At 43.1% G+C, this 21,589-nt stretch overlaps 1 protein-coding gene across 4 annotated transcripts in view; it reads right to left on the bottom strand.

Moving 5' to 3' along the window:
* Window positions 1-313: 313 nt before the first annotated feature.
* Window positions 314-21,589, bottom strand: part of PHLDB3 (pleckstrin homology like domain family B member 3) — a 98,056-nt gene continuing 76,780 nt past the window's right edge. For all 4 annotated transcript variants that reach the window (XM_077456708.1, XM_077456706.1, XM_077456707.1 and 1 more), the window contains 7 exons: window positions 21,195-21,285; window positions 17,825-18,011; window positions 17,252-17,330; window positions 12,724-12,852; window positions 9,087-9,270; window positions 7,764-7,849; window positions 314-5,902 (listed from right to left, as the gene is read on the bottom strand). In XM_077456708.1, the coding sequence (XP_077312834.1) occupies window positions 5,768-5,902; window positions 7,764-7,849; window positions 9,087-9,270; window positions 12,724-12,852; window positions 17,252-17,330; window positions 17,825-18,011; window positions 21,195-21,285 (891 nt within the window). In that variant the 3' untranslated portion in view covers window positions 314-5,767. The remainder of the gene's footprint in view (window positions 5,903-7,763; window positions 7,850-9,086; window positions 9,271-12,723; window positions 12,853-17,251; window positions 17,331-17,824; window positions 18,012-21,194; window positions 21,286-21,589) is intronic.

The following is a 21,589-nucleotide window of genomic DNA, read 5'->3' as shown; positions in this document are numbered from 1 at the left end:
GTTGCTCTGAAATGTCATGTAACCGAATGTTGAAGGTCGCAAACTAAATTGATGCTGAATATGAAATGGTGCATCACAATAATAATATTATTATTAATAATAGGTATGCCCATCAATGCTCCACACCATGGTACATTTTCTGTAGCCTACAGATATCTGTCTCTACTATGAAAGTGCGTGTCGGCGGTCTTTGCCACCCCCCTTGAGCTATAAGGTCACAGTCCTCCCCTGCCTTGAATCACATCCCATATAGTTGGGCATTTTTCTTGCTTTGATTTGCCTGCTTGAAATGAACAATCCACCAGTCAGAGAATCATCCAAAGTTTCTTTTTATTCATATATAATAAATAAAACAAAAATATATATGGCAATTCTTACAAACATCAGTACCTCCCTGACCCCTTCACCGGAAAAAAGTCCATCTAAATATACAAATTTTACATACTTCACTAAAACTACGAGGTCCTGAGAACAGGAAGGCTTCCAACACGCCATTTTCACACATATAACGCATAAATATGTACAATATTCTAGAGTAGTTGGATCATTATACACGGTGACAACATTTTTTTTTTTTTTTTAAACTGACCATAACAACCAATGAGATTGCATGTTCAGATTTTTCTACTGTGGGCTGGGGAAGGACAGCTGAACCTTGTACGGTTGAATTTTACGGTCATAAATATGTGGATTGTCATTGCTGAACTTCTGCTAAAAAATACCAGTTGATTGTTTGTCATGCCAAACTTCTTCAATCTTGCACAAGTGACTCTGTTCAGAATTCCAGAAATCCACATGACAGCCAATCATCTAGCATTTTTAGAAGTACATCAATGATAAATAACAACATACAGCTATTTCTTATGACATATGTGCCTACTGATCTGTTAGATACTGGTAACAAAATGGAGACATTTATTGATCAATCTAGGACAGTGATGGCGAACCTCGGCACCCCAGGTGTTTTGGAACTACATTTCCCATGATGCTCGGCTACACTGCAGAGTGCATGAGCATCATGGGAAATGTAGTTCCAAAACATCTGGAGTGCCAAGGTTCGCCATCACTGATCTAGGAGATTTAGGTTGCCTCAATTGTGGCTCCCGACATCACCAAGGGGCCATATATAATATTCAGTATATGTAGTGCAGAAAACTGTCAAACATCCTTCAGAAGATGGTCTGAGACAGTGGAAGGGCCACATCTGTGATTGGAGACACCTTGCAGGAGACCGTTCAAGATCACTGGAAAAATAAAAAACAGAAGGACGCCCCAGCCTTGCGCATTACCCTTGTGATTCCTTTTATTGAAGTGATAAACAGATATATGCTCACACACACCAAAAAATCTCAGGACTATCAATAGCCCACAGGGTCCTGCATGAATTGGGCAGTGGACAAGGTCATGCAGGACACTGTTGATATTGATGGGCTTGAGATTTTATGGTGTATGTGTGTAGATACAGTATCTATGTTATCAATTCAATAAAAGGAATCACAAAGGTAATGTGCAAGGCTGGTATTCCCTTCTTTTCTTATTTATCCAGTTCATCTTTAGGACTTCCCCAGTCCTCAGGGGGCTGCAAAGTTTTGCCAGTTCTGGAGTGGCTGCAGATGCGTGGTCCGCTATTACCAGAACTTCTCTTGTAAACACAGAAGTTTGTTCTTTTTGGGTCGAGATCACTGCCATTATAACCCACTTACAAGTCAGTGATCCAACTCCCATTTCTGATTACTGGGCTTCAAGAGGCACACAACCCTTTAGCAAACCAGTGATCCCACTCCCACTCCCACTACTAAATGCTGGGGTCCAAGGGACCTGGTGCTAAAAGGTTGGGTCCCATGAGACCTTTGAAAAATGAGCACTGCAGTTGACCTGAATACCTAGTACCATTTATTTAAAATACCCTCATGGCCCATGACAAGTAACCAATGCAATTGGTTGCTAATTGAGACAAGCTAGTTATTGCACTGATGTATGGATGTATCTTCTGTGTTATGCCGCGTACACATGATTGGATTTTCCGACAACAAAACCGTGGATTTTTTTGCGAAGGATGTTGGCTCAAACTTGCATTGTTTGAGCCAACATCCTTCGGAAAAAAATCCACGGTCACACAAATATTGTCGGAAATTCCAAACGTCAAGAACGAGGTGACGTTCGATGCGACAATGAAAATGAAGTTCAATAGCCAGTGCGCCACTCGTACTTGATTCCGAGCATGCGTGGAATTTTGTGCATCGGACTTGTGTACACACACACTCGGAATCTCCAACAACAAATTTTGCTGTTGGAAAATTTGAGAACCTGCTCTCAAACATTTGTGTGCAGAAATTCCAACAGCAAATGTTCAATGGAGCATACACAGGGTCGAACTTTCTGACAACAAGCTCACATCGAACATTTCCCGTTGGAAATTCCGACGGTGTGTCCGAATAGGATAGATAAGGATAGAGTGGCCATTTTAGGAACCTAATCAGCAACCTTGACAAGCATCTGGACCATGAGATTGTATGGAGAGAGGCCAAACATGTTCCAAAGTAATTTTCCTGGCACCAACATGGCAGCATACTACCAGATGTATGCAGCCATGGAATGGTGCCAGGAAAGTAACATTACGGTAAGTATTTGATACAATTTTCCTTTTTCCTGGTGCCTACATGGCAGCATACATGTGGTAGTATGCTACCATGGGTTGGGGCCAGGAAAATGCCTGGCCTCTATCCATAGAATCTCATGGTCCAGATTCTTGTCAGGGATGCTGAATAGGTTCCTCAACAGGCCACTACATCCTTGCACAGATACAAGAATAAAACTGTGCAATAACCAGCTTGTAACATTTAGCAATCAATTGCATGGGTTACTTGCCATGGGCAATTAAAAATTATGGTACTTGATACAATTTAGCATTTTTAATCCTTCTGTGCCCATGGTGCCTCCATGTTATTCATCTTCCACATCTTAGCAAGGTGGTCTATTGAATATCATACAGGCCAATGATGTGCAATACCCACTATAAATAAAGTATCAAGTTTAAGAACGATGGTAAATGAATGTTGATTGGTGGTCATAAACCAACAACATAACCCAACAGAAACTTTATAAACACACGTTCACATTTCCATCATGCTCCATTACCAGTATCCAGTTTGCGCTGTAAAACAATTATGGAAAAAAAAAAAAAACGTTAACCATTGAAACAACCGCCACTACCAATTCGGCATAACCCGAAATCTAAAGACAAAATGTTCCATTTTCTGCAGTTGGGGCACCAAGTATCCATTATGAAAGCATCTCAAAGTGACACTTTAGAAAGAGAGCTGCCATCAGATATAAAGTGCAGATAACCAGAACATACTTGCAGCAGCTTCCACTCTCCTCTGCTATAGCCAGAACCACGGCCTTCTGAACAGCCAAAGCTCTTTCAGAAGACATTTCCAGGCCATCATTGTGGTGGGCCAATAGGAATGTATTAAAGGCACAGGATAACAGCAAGGCCTGGCATTAGGACAAGGGGACAGAGAGCCGCTGCAAGCGATGTTTAAGCACCCCTATTTACCAGCACTTGCTAACAGCTCCCATTTAAAATGACTTTAAAGGCCAAGTTCATCTTTTCCAGAAGATAGCCTATGCAGTTAGGTGGCCCTAGTAGATATTATAAGACTGTGCACCCATGTAAAATGCTCATTATTTATGGTAATACCTGTAGTAGACCATTTGGACCCCCCAAAAGCCTTGCCAAAAAACTCCCAGGTAGCAATCCCCATGTCCTGAATTTTTGCCAGGATGTGAAAGCCGTTGGATGCTCACTCCCAGCATTAGGCCTCGTGCACACTTGAGCTCAAAAACATTGCTTTTACAGGTGTTTGAGCTTTTTTTGCCTCTGAACTTCCTTCCATATTAAGCTACTGCATGTGTCCATGCACACTATAGGCATATACAGGCAGAAAAAAAAACAACATCACATGTGCATCCATGAGAGGAGCTTTTGAGCAAGAGAAATGCCTGACAAGCAAAAAAACGCTTCTTAAAAAAAATAAAAAAATAAAAATGGCCATAAAGCTGGTTAGCACTTCTGCCACTATGGTCGTCAATTTGAATCCCATCCCCAGCACTACCTGCATGGAGTTTGCATGTTCTCCCTTTGTGGGTTTCCTCCGGGTACTCCGGCTTCCTCACACACAAAGACAAGCCGGTAAGTTAATTGGCCCTAGTATTTGTATGTATGCGAGTTAGGGACCTTGGATTGTAAGCTCCTTGAGGGCATGGACTGGTGTGAATGTACATTATATATGTAAATTGATGGCGCTATATACCGTACTTACCTGTCATAAATAAAAGACGAGGCACTATGAGCAATTTTAAGTTGCTTTTTCTGCCAGAGGTTTTGGCATTTTTTTTCAGCTGCCTAGTGTGCTAGGACCCTTACAGGAGCAATAACCAACAGTTTTCAAGACCTAGCAACAAAGCAGCTTGTAGGAGTTCCTCACCCAGACTTCCAGGTGGGCCTACAGAGTATGGCAACAAAGATATTGAGCATTTTACAGTTTTTTTTTGTACCTACTGGAGCCCCTTGACTGCTTAGGCTTTTTGAACCTACCTTCAAAGTTCTCAGCCACTTCTCCGGGAACACCATTTACTTTCCACAGAGCCACAATAAAATGTAAGGTTTGTTCAGCCTCTGATGCCAAGGAAGCTTTTGTTGCATGCAACAATTTCTAATATTAAAGGAAAGAGGCTGGAGTACCATCAAACCATGGAGGGCTAGCTGGTTTGCAGACCCATGGTGGCAACATCAGCTTTCCTTTAAGGCAATCCCAAAACCTTGAAATCCCTAATGAGGTCCATATTGGAGGACACAAGAATGGGCTCCACAAGAACTGGAACACGTGATGTTTATCCATTCAGGTCAGCCAGTCATTAGATAGTTGTAGTGTTTGCAAATCCAATAACAAAATACTATACATGCTGAAATCTAGCACAACGATGGCTTCGTTTTTCCAACTCTATATTGCATTATCCTTTGACAGGTGTGTTCAAGCTCCTTTTGCCAAATTCTTTCTTGGAAGCCACTTGGTACAAACCCTATGGGTGGGAGGTCCCCTGGTTCACTAGACCGAATGCTACTTTTTGCTACATGTTCAGCAACATCTAATAGATAATCAGACAAGACGGGGCAGACATATTGTGCTTTGGTGATGTCACCTTTTTTTTAGGCAGCCTCGTCTAAATTGTCATGACAGGCCAACTTACAAAATGGTGGCTTCCAAGCTGTATATGTGGCCCGTTCATAGCCGGTCAACATTTTACAAAAATAATGTATATAATATCACAGACATTAGAAGATATGCCTAACACGCAACTGAACATTAGTGGTAATTCACAAGGTCCATCAACATTCTAACCAACGGTGGAAGACATTGCTAGTTGGGCCTTAGAGATGGCCAAGGCTACAAGGCTTTGGTATAGTCATTCCTGAGGTGAGTACCATGGTGTGCTGCAAAAAATTGTTCTGTTTGGATATACAGGCATTAAAAAAAAAAATGTTTTTCACCGAGGAATGTCTGCTAAAATTTCACAGATTTTCTGTCACGGGTTTTAGAAAATGTTCTTTCTTAATTTTTCTTCCCTTTTGTCAGTCACATCTCTCGCACAAGTTCCTTCTTTTCATAAGCCTGTCTGTGTTCATGCTTTTGTGTTCCTCTATTTCTTTCCCAGGCTCCTTCGTTCTTCCCCAAAATGTTTGGCACCGATCACAAAAAAGGCCTCAGTAGCGGTTGTTCTCCTCAGCGGCCGTCACCATGACATCCATCCAGATCCTCATGGCTTCCGGGGTCGGCGCTACCATGCAGAACAGGCGTTCGAAGGTCTTCAGACAAAACGTCAGTTTGGGGTGTGGACTCTGGGGGAGGTAAAATAATTGTTTTTATTCCACATAGTAACATTGAATTCCATATATCATTTTGCTGCATTAAACGCCACACCCAAGGCACATTCACACCAGTGTGCACATGTTGCGTAGCCTTGCTTTAAACATTTAAATGCGTTAGGGTGATGTGATGTCAATAATTTTCTAAAGGCACCCCAACCAGCCTTGCCGGTGGATGTGCATGCCTTTTCTGGTAGTGCACAGCAACACGCATTTATACGTCGACATGTGTTACATTTGTTTATCAGCAAGGTGCATTGGGGTGCCATTTAAACAGGGGCACCAACACATGCATCATGCTTCCTACTAACTCTTAATGTATAACCAAAGGCAAAATGTTTTCTTTAGTTTTGGACAGAGTGGAGAGGGATTAGAACAACTGTTCCCCCTGTTTGGGAGATTCACCCTCTCTGTGTGTCTTGTATACTGTTATCATTGAAAGTGAAAGTAAATCCCAAATTTTGGGGTTTCAGCAGAAAGTAATAAAGTGGAAATCTTCCAATGAGGACACTAGTTCTCATTGGAAGGGCCCCCAAGGGATCCCCTTAATTTGCAGGAATCTCCTCTCATTTCCTGTTTTGGGGTCAGTGGGAGGAACAGTGCCCCATCGTTGGGCTCAGTGGGAGGAACAGTGCCCCATCGTTGGGCTCAGTGGGAGGAACAGTGCCCCATCGTTGGGCTCAGTGGGAGGAACAGTGCCCCATCGTTGGGCTCAGTGGGAGGAACAGTGCCCCATCGTTGGGCTCAGTGGGAGGAACAGTGCCCCATCGTTGGGCTCAGTGGGAGGAACAGTGCCCCAGGGGCTGGATAAAGGTATGCAAAGGGCCGCATTCAGCCCCATGCCACAGTTTGGAGATCACTGTCCTGCAATAAAAAAAATTTGGGAAATGCTGGGTTAGGCAATCTGGCAGTTTTTTGTTGTGGTCTGCAAGATCATTGGGGATGTGAAGTGAAGGAAAATCATAGATTTGTCCACAGAGTAATGCAGCGTACACACGATCGGAATTCCAGCCAGAAAAAGACTGATGAGAGCTTTTCATCGGAAAATGCGACCGTGTGTATGCTCCATCGGAATTTAGCTGTCCGAATTTCCTCCAGCCAAAAATTGATAGCATGTTCTCAATTTTCCCTAACGAAAAAACTTTCTATCGGAAATTACGATCGTGTGTATGCAATTCCGACGTGCAAAATATCACACATGCTCAGATTCAACTGCAAGACAGAAGCTATTGGCTACTGGGTATTGAACTTCCTTTTTCTAGTACCGTCGTATGTGTTGTACGTCACCGCGTTCTAAACGATCGGAATTTGACATGACCGTGTGTAGGCAAGACAGCTTGAGCGGAATTCCGTTGGGAAAACCATCAGAGCTTTTTCCAACAAGAATTCCGATCGCGTGTATGCAGCATAAGGGGTAAGGAGAAATCTTTCAATGGGGGGACCAGTCTAGGAAAACAATTCCTCCAACATCCTGTTGTGCCACTGGGACAGGAAATTAAGAGAAATTTCCCTAATGGAATAGCAAAAATGTGTAAGGGGTTATAACCCTTCTTTAATCTATCCAAAACTAAAAAATAAAAATAATTTGGCTATCCCCAAGTCTAACGGAAACCAAAAACCTATAAAAGATCAGAGAGCTTTCTCCATTAGATAAGGAGGAGGCGTTTTATAGTCCTCAGAGAGAGTTGGAAACAATGCTAACTGATAACAGTGCAGCACAGGATGTTATCAGCTCACCGTAGAAGGATTAACTGGTATTTTGGCATTTAGAGTTTATTTTTTTACAAAGACAAAACACTCGAAAAAAAAAAGAATTTCTCGTTCTATAGGTTACCTTAGAAGCACTTCGCAAGTGATCGTAATACACCTCCTCTATGGCCTGGAAGTAGATTACTCCTTTCAGTTTTTGCTCTTCTTTATCTGCAGAGATAGACATCATTAGGGATGGACACAGACAAAAAATAAATCTCAAAGAGAGGGAAGAGGGTTTAAAAACACATTAGCATGCCACAGATCTAATGCAAGTTCGATTTGTTTTTATTACACGTGACAAGATACTAGTAGGAAATTTCCAACGCATTTCGAGAGCTCAAAACATCCCTTTAACAGGGCTTATGTACTGGGAGTAAATTAAGAGAATACTGGACAACAAAATGGGATAAAAACAGGTACAAAGTGTCCCGATTTGTGTTGCTGGTCAAGCCTCACGGGACTTGCATTAGAACCATGTTTTTTAAACTACTCCAGGGGCCCACAAGGCTACAGCAGTTGACAAATACCGTGTACACACGGTCGGAATTTCCGACGGGAAATGTTTGATGTGAGCTTGTTGGCTGAAAGTCCGACTGTGTGTATGCTCCATCGAACATTTGTTGTCGGACTTTCTACCAACAAATGTTGGCTAGCAGGTTCTCATATTTTCCGCCAACAAAACGTTGTTGTCTGACTTTCCGATCGTGTGTACACAAGTCCGTCGCACAAATGTTCACGCATGCTCAGAATCAAGCAGAAGGAGCCCAATGGGTGGCGCACTGGCTATTGAACTTCCTTTTTTTTTTGGCTCATACACCTTGGATGTCACTACGTTCCCATGTTCGTAATTATTGGCCAACATTTGTGTCACCACTTGCAAGACAAGTCGGAGCCAACGACCTTCAAACAAAATTCCACAGTTTTTGTTGTTGGAAAGTCCGATCGTGTGTACGAGGCATAAGAGTTGCCTCTAAAAAGTTGGATTTTAAACTCTATCCTGCCCACCATTAAAGTGGAAGTAAACTCCCCTATCGTTTTCAGCCAAGGAAGCTGCCATCTTTGCCTCTGTTTAATCTTCAACTGCTATGGTGCTGCACATGTGATTCGTTATGACACCAGCCATTGGATGGTTTGATAGTTTGGCTGAGAGCACAGCCAATGTGCAGTTAGCATTCCCGGCATGCCTTTTTTTTTTTTACTGTTTAAATCCATGGGTTTACTTCCACTTTAAGTCCAGCACTCTGCAAAGACACCCTATGTGAAAAGGGAGGAAAAAGAGAAAAGAAGAAGGACGGGAAAACTGAGCCAAAAAGAGGAAAAGAGAAAAAAAAAAGAAGAGTGGTAGAAGGAGAGACCAGGAGGAACACCGAGAAGATCTCATTACATATACTGTATAGACCTGTACCTGCATAATACGCCAGCCTTCTCTTCTGTCTGTCAAACACGAACCATCTCTTCTTCCATGTTTTTATGCGTCCTCCCATCTTCACAAGGTACCCCCGACAACACATGGCATTAACCTTCACATTAGGACACGTCTCTACGCTGTGTCCTGAGGCCTCCAGATATGACCGCAAGTCAAAAGGTGCCTGAAAAGAGGACAGATTATGCATTTTATTCACCAGCACTTTTCTCATTCTGGGAAAAGTGACGTTCCTTTGGGCGTCAACACCCGTGTAAGCTCCAAGTGCGATAATGTTGGGGCTTACACACAGTTGGATGATGCTGACCTTTTTATTAGGCGACAGCCTGTAAATTTCTTGCTCAGGCCTGAGAGCAGAAACCGAGGAGGAGGTTTACGAGCTCCCTTTTAGCCATTCCCCACTCAGGCATGAGAGCGGCAACCCAGGAGGAGGTCACAAGCTTGTCAATACCCATTTCCCGCTCATGCCTGAGAGCAGAATGCCAGGAGGAGGTCACAAGCTTGGCTATACTCATTTCCCACTCAGGCCTGAGAGCGGCACCCTACGAGGAGGCCGCATGCACCCCTATACCCATTTCCCCCTCAGACCTGAGAACGGCACCACAGGAGAAAACGGTCACAAGCTCCCCTATACACAATTGTGGCTCAGGCTTGAGAACCACACCCCAGGAGAAGGTCACAAGCTCCCCTATACACAATTCTGTCTCAGGCCTGAGAACTGCACCCCAGGAGAAGGTCACAAGCTCCCCATTACACAATTCTGCCTGAGAACTGCACCCCAGGAGAAGGTCACAAGCTCCCCATTACACAATTCTGCCTGAGAACTGCACCCCAGGAGAAGGTCACAAGCTTCCCATTACACAATTCTGCCTGAGAACTGCAGCCCAGGAGAAGGTCACAAGGTCCCCATTACACAATTCTGTCTCAGGCCTGAGAACTGCACCCCAGGAGAAAAAGGTCACAAGCTCCCCTATACACAATTCTGTCTCAGGCCTGAGAACTGCACCCCAGGAGAAGGTCACAAGCTCCTCTATATCTGTTCTCTGTTCAGGCAGGAGAACTGTACCCAAGAGAAGGTCACAAGCTCCCCTAAACCCATTCCTCTCTCAGGTCTGAGAACTGCACCCCAGGAGGAGTTCAAAAACTCCCCTACACTCAGAAATGCTGGGTATTTGCAAGAGCTGCATAGGAGCAAACATGTTTCGAGGGAGTGCAATGATGGTGAGTATAAGTGGATCAGGAGGTGTGCTAGTAAAAGGTTCTATTACTCCGCCCTTAATTAGCAAAGTGCAGATGGTCTTCAAAGCAAAAAAATGGATTTAGAAAATATATTGATGACCCCTCCCCTTGAAAAAATACTATCTTCCTGGCTGTTGTACTAATTCTTTTATCACTTTGAATAGCAGGATTGAAAAGGGTATGTTAAAGGCCTGTGTAAATGGTCCTTTGTTCCCATTCAATTAAATGCAGGTCAGAAGGTGGTCAAGTGCAGGTGAAGGCACCTGTATATTAATACTCCGATTTCTAAAAGGTCTCAAACCAATGTCATTGACATTGGTTCCTAAAGGTGGTGTGTTCAACAGGTATAGGCCAAGGTGCCCACATCAGGAGGGAAGGGAAGTATATGTGACAGTATGTTTAATGTAATCACAGTGCAAGGTCAACTTTAAGGAGTTGATTTAAAAAAAAAAAAATGGAAAAAAATAAAATAAATAATCAGTCATTCACCCAGTGACAGTGCATGTAAAATCAGCCAAAAATCTAATCTAAACCGTCTACATCCTGTGCTATAAGATCATTGATTTTAAATAGAAAATACCTTATTTGACCACTAGAGGGAGCTCAGTTATCATAAGAATTTCCTGTAGAATGTAGCTCCATCTAGGGGTCAAACGTGTGTTTCCCATTTAAAATCAATTATTTACATTTGAACAGCACAATAGCTTCTTTCCAATTGTTTTTTTTGTGTTCCATTCGCACAGAATTAATGTATTAGCACTCTGACTGGGTGAATGACTATGCAAATTATATAAAAAAAAAAAAAAAAAAAAAAAAAAAAATCAACCCTTAAAGTGGGGTACCCCCTAAAAAAAAAAATTCTAAGTCAGCAGCTACAAACACTGCAGCTGCTGACTTTGAATAATCGGACACTTACCTGTCCCAGGGTCCAGCGATGCGAGGGAACAAAGCTCCCCCTCATTCCCCGCTCCGCTCGCGGCGCCGTCATGCGTACTATGGGTGAGCGGCGCAGGGCGCCGTGATACGCCGTACAGTCACCTGGGACACGTGACAGGTCCCAGGTGAATGTGCGGCATGAGGGGAAGTGATGTCACCAGCCCGGGCAAGGAAGTAGGCAGACTACGAGGGACCCCCTAGCAACAGGTATTTAGAGGTGAGTAAATTTTTTTTTATTTTTTTTTTCCAATTATTTTATTTAATTTTTTTAACGAATTTTAAGCAACTTTTTATTTTTTGGTGGCAACACCACTTTAAAGCCTCCCATTTAAAAAAAAAAAAAAATATTAATTAAAAGTCAGCAGCTACAAATACTGCAGATGCTGACTTTTAATAAAATCGGACACTTACCTGTCCCAGGGCCCCGCTCGTCTCCCCCTCTGTTTGGCCATGCCAGCATTGTAACTGGGGGCGCAAGCGGCGCCATGATTGGCCGCACAATCATCTGGGACCTGTCACGTGTCCCAGATGATTAACAAGAAGGAGGAGGCAGATCTGAGCCCTTCCTGCAGCGAGGGGAAGTGACGTCAAGAGCCCAGGCACTGAAGGAGGCAGACTATGAGGAACCCCCTAGCAACAGCCATTTAGAGGTGAGTAAAAAAATAAAGCTGTTGGCACCCCACATTGCTTTTAGTTCATTTTATTTTTTATGTGATCACTAAGTCATTTATTACCTTTTTGACTTTAATAAATCAACCTTTTTACATTGTTTGACCTGCACCATGTGGAGCCTTTTTCTCTTTTTTCTCCTCTCCATTTCTTTGGTGTAATATTTTACAAACACCCCCCTCCCCATTCGGGGGAGGCAGGATTATTGGTACTACTGGCTGCGTCTGGGCTTGATCATCTTGACCTTTGATGTTTCATCTGAAAGGATCCATCTTTGAGCCTACAACCGTCTGGAGCTCCTCCACCAGCCCAACTGACCTCTCTCCTTACAGTCTTTGGTCCCAGAGTGTGACCCCAAGCCTTCTAGACTCAACCGTCATATGACTGTGTGAGTCCAACCGTTCCGGTAAGAAGTATTTACCCACTTTTTATTTTGATGTTCACAATCAAGCTTACCTGCATGAACACTTTCGTCCAGTACATCATTTTCCTTCCATGTGACGGTTTGGTCATTCCTACGCCACCAACACAGTTGAATGATTGTTTCATGTTGGACTTTGATTTCTGAGCATTCGGTGTGATTTCTGTTTTGCTATTATTATCTTTACAGAATTTGTATTGATTACACTTATCATTGAAGCGCTACACTATTTTTATTATTTTAAAAAAATAAATACAAAATTCCAATATTTTTTTTTGGCACATTCATGATTAATTTTCTTTTTTTTAGGGCGGAAGACCACTTTAAGTGTGTACAGTTTTCTGCTAAACTTACCATCTCAACAGCAGGCTCGACGACGGCCGGTTGCACCATGGGTGGGACGGGTACAGGAGCTTCTTCTTTCATATGACTCTGCTCTGCTTCCAAGCGTTTGGTCATCTCTTTAGCTGCTCTCTTCTCTTCCTGCAAACAAGCAAAAGGCTTTTATTATTTTCAGTGGTAGAGATGAGAAAACACATTTGTACTTTACATATATATTGTCAAGTCAACATCACAAGTTAAAGGAATACCAACACTTAGGGACCTTGCGGGGTCCCTACCTGAAGGCGGGATAGTGAAACCATGGGGGGGGGGGGGCATTTAGAAAAAATAAAATACAAAAAGGATATTCATCCTATAAAACTGCATTCGTTCTGTGCAAATAGGGGCATAATTGATTGGTACTAGACTATTTTCTCTAATGCTTTTCATTCCTACACAATGGGAAAATACTACTTTATGGCCACTAGATGGAGCTACTGATCACAAGAAATAAATACTTATTTGCTACGTCAGCTCCATCCAATGCAATATTTTTCCCCAACCACTCTTTTTTTTTTTTTTTTAAATAAATAATTTAATAGCAATCAACCAGGAGCAAAAATAGCCCAACATTTGATTTCGCTCCAGTTTACATAGAACGAATGCTCATGCAGTTTCACAGGATGAGCGTTTTCTGTGTGCTTTGTCGCACGTTGCATAAACGCTAAATGTCAATGGAGCTTGACGATGGAATTCATTTTTTCATTTAAAAAGTTTGTAACTTTTTTTTGTAACAATTGTTGTGTCACTTTAATACAAGAGCATTATGAGGGTTGCCCTGGAAGGCATTTGTGAGCAGTAAAGAAATTCTAGGAAGTTGTCTCACGCCTCCATGTATTCACAGAAAGGGGAACTCTGACCCACATTCTAGCGATTTAAGGCTTCTTTCATGCAGGTGCTGGGGGGGGGGGATAAACAACAGGTGGCAGATCCAAGTTTTTGCTGCCCCGCCCCCCCCCAAAAGCCCACCTACTAGTGGACATGGTGCTGCTCAGGTGCGTACACATTGCCATGTTAATGCTACATACAGAGTTTGACAGCTGGCACCCGGAGTGTATTGCAAGGATGACGGGGGCCCTAATAACGGCCACCACAAACTTGTAAACCCCAAACTCCAGATGCTAGCACTCAGTGCTAGGGTGGTGGGAACCTTCATAATGGGCACAGCAGGGGTACAGACCCAGGAACTCAGCACAGGGATGGTGGGAACCTTTCATAAAAATTGCAGATTCAAAGATTAAGGTTCAGTGCCAGGATGGTAGGAACCCTCATAATTGGCACAGAAGGTGTGCAGACACAGGAACCTAGTGCAAGGATAGCAAGGACCCCTCATAAAGGTCATCAGAAATTTCCAAACATGGGAACCAGGGATGCTGAGAACTTCTTGTAATGGGCACAGAAGGTCTGCAGACCTGGAAACTCAGCCCCAGGATGGCGGAAATACCTCATAATAGGCACAAAGGGTGTGCAGACCCAGGAATTCAGAACAGTGATGGTGAGAACCTCCTATAATAGGAACAGCAGGTGTACAGCCTGGGGTACTTAGTGCAAGGATGTTGGGAACCCCCATAATGGCCACCACAAATTTGCAAGCCCAGAAACTCCATGCAGGGAAGGCAAGAGCCCCTCATAATGGGCACGGCAGGTGTGCAGAGATCTCACCTATAGGGTCCCAGAAAGTCAGAAAAGACTGTCGGGATGTGGATTTGATTTAAATCAACTGAATTTAAATCATAATTTTTACAGAGCAACTGTCATCTCTGTCCCGCAGTGGCTCCTCTTCTGACTCTCTGTTGACTCGACAGTCCCATTTACTTTAATGGGGAGGCTGGTGATGCGGCAGTGACACCACAAGGTGATCATCAGTGCCCCAATTACAATAAATAAATACAGTGTCACAAAACAGTGCCCACTATTGCCCACCAATGCAAGGATACAGTGCCCACCAATGGCAGCAATCAGTGCCCACCATTGCCCACAAGTGCCACCAAACATTGCCCATTAGCGATGCCAGTCGGTTCTGGCAATCAGTGCCACCTATCAGTGCTGCCCATCAATGCCCATCACTGCTGTCGATCAATGCCCATCAGTGCCCATCTAACGCCTATCCATGCTGTCTATCTGTTCCCACCAGTGCCACCCAACAGTGCAGCCCATCAGTGCCCATACGTGCAGCATATCAATGGCCATCAATGCCGTCTCATCATTGAAGGCGATAAACTACCTAGTTATGGCCTGGGCAGGAAGGGGTGTAAGTGCCTGGTAGGCAATAAATAAAGAAAAATCCGATTTTTTACATTAAACATTTTACATTGGCAAAAAAAAAGAAGCAAAAATCAGTTTTGTTTGGACTGATCCTTTAGGTCTTGAAATTCATACAGTATGAAAACATAGCCCGCCCAATCAGGGCTCCTGTCCATACATTGCTGTAGTACATGAGTCCACCTCACGCCGTATTTTGACCTGATCGCAGTTTTAGCTCACTTAAAGATATCAGTTTTGGGTGGGCCCACCTTAAAAAAAAAAAAATTATATATATATATATATATATATATATATATATATATATATATATATATATATATATATATATATATATATAATTATATTATAATATATATATAGATATATATATCTATCTATCTATCTCCTGTGTAATGGATTATATCCCCTCTGCCTGTTACAGGTGATCTCCATTGCAGCTAAGCCCTAAGCAAACATGAAAAACCAGTTCTTCTGCTCCTGTAAAAGGCCAACGTTGCCCACAAACAAAGGCGAAGTCCATTAAACTCTAAACTCCTATAAAGTCCCTTCCCCAAATCATCTATGTACAATCTCTACATGTATGTACACACGCATGCATGGAGGATGCCTACAGACAAGCTCTCCGTGTACACTCACCATAACACACACCACCCGGGCATGTCTCCTACCTGCTCTGTATAGCAACCAAATGTGTCTGAGAGCGTAGAGCGCAGAGCTGGAGGCTCGCCTTCCGAAAGCAGAAGCAATTAAGTTACAGTCATGTGACGGGCAGGTCACCCGGCTGCACTGGATGGCTGACAGCATGGAGGACGACTGCTGTTAAAGGGGAAGGGACCTGTCATTTTATACTGCACCCGATCCACACAACCCCAATGTATGGGACCACTTTTCAACCCTTAGGTTAAAAAAATAAAAATAAAAATAAAGGTTCCCTTATATTTTATAGTTACATTGTTGGTAAAAAAAAAAAAAAAAAAAAAAGACACACACAAAAAGGACTAATCTACTTCTATATTTTGCTAATTTTCTTAATGTCCTCCAATCCTCATCAACATGCTACTTTTTTTTTTTTTTCTATCTTTACATTTGTAGGACCTACATTATTTTAGACCCAGTGATGTCATCACAAGGTCTCTGTGATTCTAAATGCAATGCAGGCAGATCATGGCAGGTGGGAGGAGCTGAAAATACCTGCCATGATCTGCCTCAACACTTCTCTCAAGCTCTCCCAGCCCTGATGTAAGCAGTGGGCTGGCTCCTGGGAGGAGCTATGCAAATATTAGAATGCCCTGATGGGTGGGGGCATCACCCTGAAGGACAGGGCGTTCCTAGGCATGCAATTTTCCCTAGGTAATGCCTACAGGTGCTGCTGAACCTCCATGATTGCAAGAACCTAAAACCAACGAATGAAAGAGGTGGGCATGGGTCAGGCTGAGGAGAAAGTGCTAGATCAGGGATATGCAATTAGCAGACCTCCAGCTGTTGCAGAACTACAAGTCCCATGAGGCATAGCAAGACGCCAACAGCCACAAGCATGAGACCCAGAGGCTTGATGAGACTTGTAGTTTTGCAACAGTTGGAGGTCCGCTGATTGCATATCCCTGGGCTAGATGGTGCTGGATGTCCTCCAGTCAGGAAATGAGGCAGACTTTGACTTGCTGCAGCTTCTAATGCACATTGCAAGAAGCTCACAGTATGCATTGAAATCAGAGTACGCAATTTCAGTCCAGCAGAGGAGTCGGTACAACAGTGCAAGACTGAAGGAAGGGCTGGAGGTCAACTTTCATTATATCTATATCCAAAAACATTTCTTACTTGAGCAGATAACATTTAAATACCTGTTTTTGTTTTGTGTTTTGTTTTTGCTCTGTGGCCCCCTAAGGAGATTTACCTTCACTTCCTGTCCGGGAGACACAACGAGAAGGGAGAAGAAATCCCACCAAAGTGAGGAGCATTCTCCTCTCAGGAAGGAGTTTACTCATTGGAGTATCTCTGTTGTATTCCCTGTCTGGTAACCACTGTATAATTGTGGATTTCCCATCACTTTTTGCCACAGGAAGAATGGGCATCAGGAGAAATAGAAAGAGGGAATCGCAACAGAAACCTGAAAGGAGCTCTAACCCTCCCCCACCATATCAAAAATTATAGAAAAAGAAAGTTTGGACTTTAAATATAGTTTTAAGAAAGTGTAAAGGGAAAAACTGCCAAGACCCCTTGCGAATAGAAATGTACTCACCCTGGCCTTCAGGAGGCGCTCTTTCTCTGCCATGGCTTCACGTAGCTGGCGTTCCATCTCTGCAAGTTGAGGGATTGGCCTGTGGAGCAAAGAAAACAAAGTATAATGCATGAGCATAGGGTAAGCGCTTAAGATTTTTTATTTTTTTTCCGGGGAGAAAAGAAAATCTACATAAAACATATACACACCCTCTAAAAGACAGCTTAATAACCCCCCTTCAAGAAAATCTCTGGGGTCATAAAAAATATTATTTCAATTCTGTGTGAGAGGAGAGACCTCAATCCCAGATGTATATTATACAGAGAGTTCTGCAGGACTCAGAGATAAGCCCCGCCCCTGCAGTTCACCAATCCTTCGGGAAGAGCCTTAGCAGCCAATAGAGATTCCCATACTGGATTGCTAAAGTTCAGGGGCGAGGCTTAGCTCAACACTGCAGCAGAAGTCAATACCCTTTTATAGAGCATGCAATAAAGATTTAGAAACTCTTTGATGAAGGGTTGTATTTAGACCTTAGGCTCAGATCAAATGCAGCCGCCATCAGAAGGTAGAGTATTTCAGGTCTTGTTGCCATACCCATATGTCAGAGGTAGTCGGGGATGTCCATTTTGAATTCTTCCTCCACAGGATCTTCTGTCCTCTCCTTGCATATGCCGGGTCCGTGCCAACTGGAGATTGGGGCTGATGGCAAGGGCTATTTTACCTCCAGAGCTGCTGGAGGATACAGCAAGGTGCAGAGCAAGGCCAGCGCTCTCCAGACAGGCTGCAAATGGGACAAAAACATTTATACTGTGTTATACATAAAGACTTCCCAAAATACATTTATGTAAAGAAAATCATTAGGAAAAAATATGGTAAATTGGTGCGGCTTTTCTTAAAATGGGTAAAAAAAAAAAAAAAAGGATCAAGATGTTCCTGCAGAAAGTGGCCTGCCAACAGCATTTGGGGCTCCAAAGGTACCAGATCAATGGACTAGCCCTTTAAAGCTCAATTAAAGGCTAAATCTTCTCTCAGAGCTGAATAAGGGTCATGCCCCCATCAAAAATCCTCTCACCAACCTTTATAGCAGTTCCTTTTGTCAAAGGGGGCAAAAATTATCAGGACTGGACATTTGCTACAGAAAGTGGCCATCCAGCAACAGTTGGGGCTCCTACTGAAATAAGATTGCCACCTGATCCATTGAAAAGTCCTTTAAAGCTCAAATGAAATCAAAGACATAATGTATATTATTTTAAATGCCATTTCCTGCCCCCCCCCCCCCCCCCCCACTAGTTCCCTGTACTGTAGTGGCAGAGCCAAGTAGCAGGCATGCCCCTATCTAAAGAAGCCTCTCACAGAATTGTTTAGCAGAGGATTACCTGAAATGGGGGAAAAATTGCCATATTCTGCAAGAACATACAATCCTGATCACCCCTCCTTTGAGATAAGCTTCTGCTATACAAGTCTGTGGGAGGCTTCTTTAGATGGAGGCAAGGCCAATACTCAGCTCTGCCACCACAGGCAACTAGTGTGGGAAGGCAGGAAGCAGCATTTTTCAATAATAGAGGTTTCTGACTTCATTTGATCTTTAAAGGACTTTTCCGTGAATCTGGTGACTATCTTATTTCCAAATGCCGATAGCTGGCCACTTTCTGCGGGATGATCCAATCACAATTAGCTACCAGCAGTTGAGGGCTCCTATGGAAATGTGATTGTCAACTGATCCCTGGAAAGCCCTTTGAAGTTTGAATGAAGTCAAAAACATCCATTACTGAAATGCTTCTTCCTGCCTTCCCACACTAGTTCCCTGTGGTGGCAGAGCTGAGTAGTAGCCACACCTCCATCACATGAATCCTCTCACAGACTTGTATAGCACAAAGAGGGGAGAAAATTATTGAGCATTGGGTGTTCCTGCAGAAAGTGGCCAACCAAAGCAACTGGGGGCAACTGAAATTAGATTGTCACCTGAAGCATGGAAAAGCCCAAAAAAAAAGCTTAAATGTAGCCAAAAACCTCTTATTGGAAATGCTTCTTCCTGTCTCCCACACCAGTTTCCTGTGCTGGTAGAGCTAATTAACACCCATGACCCCATCACAAGAATCCTCTCACAGACTGGGAGAGCAGAGGCTTTTTTTTAAAGTGGGAAAAACAATCCGCATTGGATGTTCCTGCAGAAAGTGGCCAACCAGCAGTAGTTGGATGCTCTTATGGAAATGAGATTGTCATCTGATCCATGGGAAAGCTCAACTGAAGTCCAGAACTTCTCTCAGTAGACCGACTTGTATAGCAGAGGAAGAATGGGGGTGTTTTCTGACTAATTTATGTGCTGATTAAAGAGTGCACTAGGTCTAACTCGAGAGCTTTTAGTAAAAAAGTTTTGGCTTGATTTGTTGAAGGATCCATTGGTTTCCACCAAACTACAAAGACTTCAGAACCATCCTGGGCTTGCTTCTTTATCGCCAGCTTTCACATGCATAGAGTGAAAAAACTCCAATATCTGGACAATTCTAACATTTCTACATCAATATGATCAGGATCCTTTCTAGATCATTCAGTCCTGCTCTTCTCCGGGCAGTCTTTATTGTATTTCTTGACTGCTGGATCCTTTGTTATCCAATTGGTGAGTGGAGAGGAATGCCCAATGTCCAAAAAAAGTCTCATTTGATGATTTTTATAGCTCATTGAGGATAAACTATACAAAAGTAGAGCCAACATTTTTCAGGGGAATTGTATCCCCTTTCTTCATGGCTGTATTTCTTAAAAAATGGTTGGACATTGGGAATAGGCAGTTTTTAAGGCAGGGCAAAAGGGGCAGCCGTCATTGTTCTGGGGTCCAAAGCAGCTGCCTTATACTTGCCAATTATCCTGGTTTAAATTCCCTCATCCCTTGAGGTTTTAGTCCTGTGCTGTTTCCTGATATCTCAGTGTGAAGTGCTGCTACTAATGCTGCCCAGCTCTGCCCTATTGTTGTGTACAGGTGACTCACCTTCAGACACTGTGTTTACATGTAAATTTCCGGCATTCATATGTAAATAGGGGCAGCTAGCAGCATTGATATGTATATCATGCCCCCCTGAGGTCATATCCACAGTAATCTCTAGCAACCAATCAACAAGCAGAAATCATGTGCTGTAACCTCTAGCAACTAATCAGTGAGCCATAATGTGTGCTGTAACCTGTAGCAACCAGTCAGTGAGCGGTAATGATACACTGTAAGCTCTAGCAACCAATCGCAATAGCTGCCTGATCTGATTCAGTAAACTGATTTTGAGACTAGCTGCTATGTATTGTATGTCTCAGAGCAGGTGGAGAGCAAAACTGCATGGGAGGGGAGCCCCAAAAAAAGTTTTGCCCAGGGTCCAATCAATATTAAAGACGGCCCTGCATTGAGAGGGTTAAATAGCAGCGTTTTTGCAGCATGTCGGGGTTGTGAAGCAGAGGCAGCCTCCAGCGGCACCAGTCCAGCGCTGTCTTCCACCCACACTTGATACCCATAAATGATCCAAAGAACCAGAAACTTGTGTTCATTTTCTAAATCTTCACCATGAAGTCTGAAGTTAGGAGGTCTGCCCTGTTGTCAGAACCTTAGTTTTCTTGATATTTATCTGATGTCCAATCCAATTAGTCTGGTATCTAAAGTGGTTGTAAAGGCAGGTTTTTACCTTAATGCATTTAATGCACTAAAATACTTACCTGGGCATGATCTTGATCGAGTGCTGTGTCCATGAGCTGCGGCACTCATCTCTCTTTCTTTTGCTTTCTATATTTTCAACTATGGGTGTATTGTCTTAAGAATGTCGAAGGTTGATCCTTCCTCCAAGGCATTACCTTCATATGTTTGTGTCAGAGAAGACTTCCTCTAACCGATAAAACTAGTGCTCAATGATCAATAAACCAACATAAGACTGGACAGACCAACTAATTATGTAACAAGCAGTATTTAATAATGTAATAATTGGCCACTTACTGTTGCCATGGAGTGACAATGGACGGTCAGATTGCCGCACAAACGTTGCATTTCTACTTCTTCTGGGCAGACTGGAAGTCCTCTGAAGTCCCTGTTAAAGGAAGAATACGATATGGGAAACATGAGTAGAATACAACAATCTGCCTGCAACTGGTGGCTTGCCAAAAAAGTGATAAAGAAGTCTAAAACATATATATGGATAAGTGTAGTCAGAAAAATACGGTCTACTAGGGTTCTTAGGAAATTAAAAATTGTACACTGCGGGCATCACTGGACTCTTTGGCTCAGTTTAGAGGAGGTCTGCATGGAGTATGTACGTTGCATTTGTGGGATCTGGTTTCCTCCCACAATCCAAACATTAAAACAAGACATACAAGTGGCCTAGCTGGCTTCCA

Source organism: Lithobates pipiens, unplaced genomic scaffold, assembly GCF_037356315.1.
Source record: "Lithobates pipiens isolate NorthernLeopardFrog02 unplaced genomic scaffold, aLitPip1_a1.2 Scaffold_27, whole genome shotgun sequence".
NCBI classification, from domain to species: Eukaryota; Metazoa; Chordata; class Amphibia; order Anura; family Ranidae; genus Lithobates; species Lithobates pipiens.
This window is presented reverse-complemented; position numbering and strand designations above follow the sequence as displayed.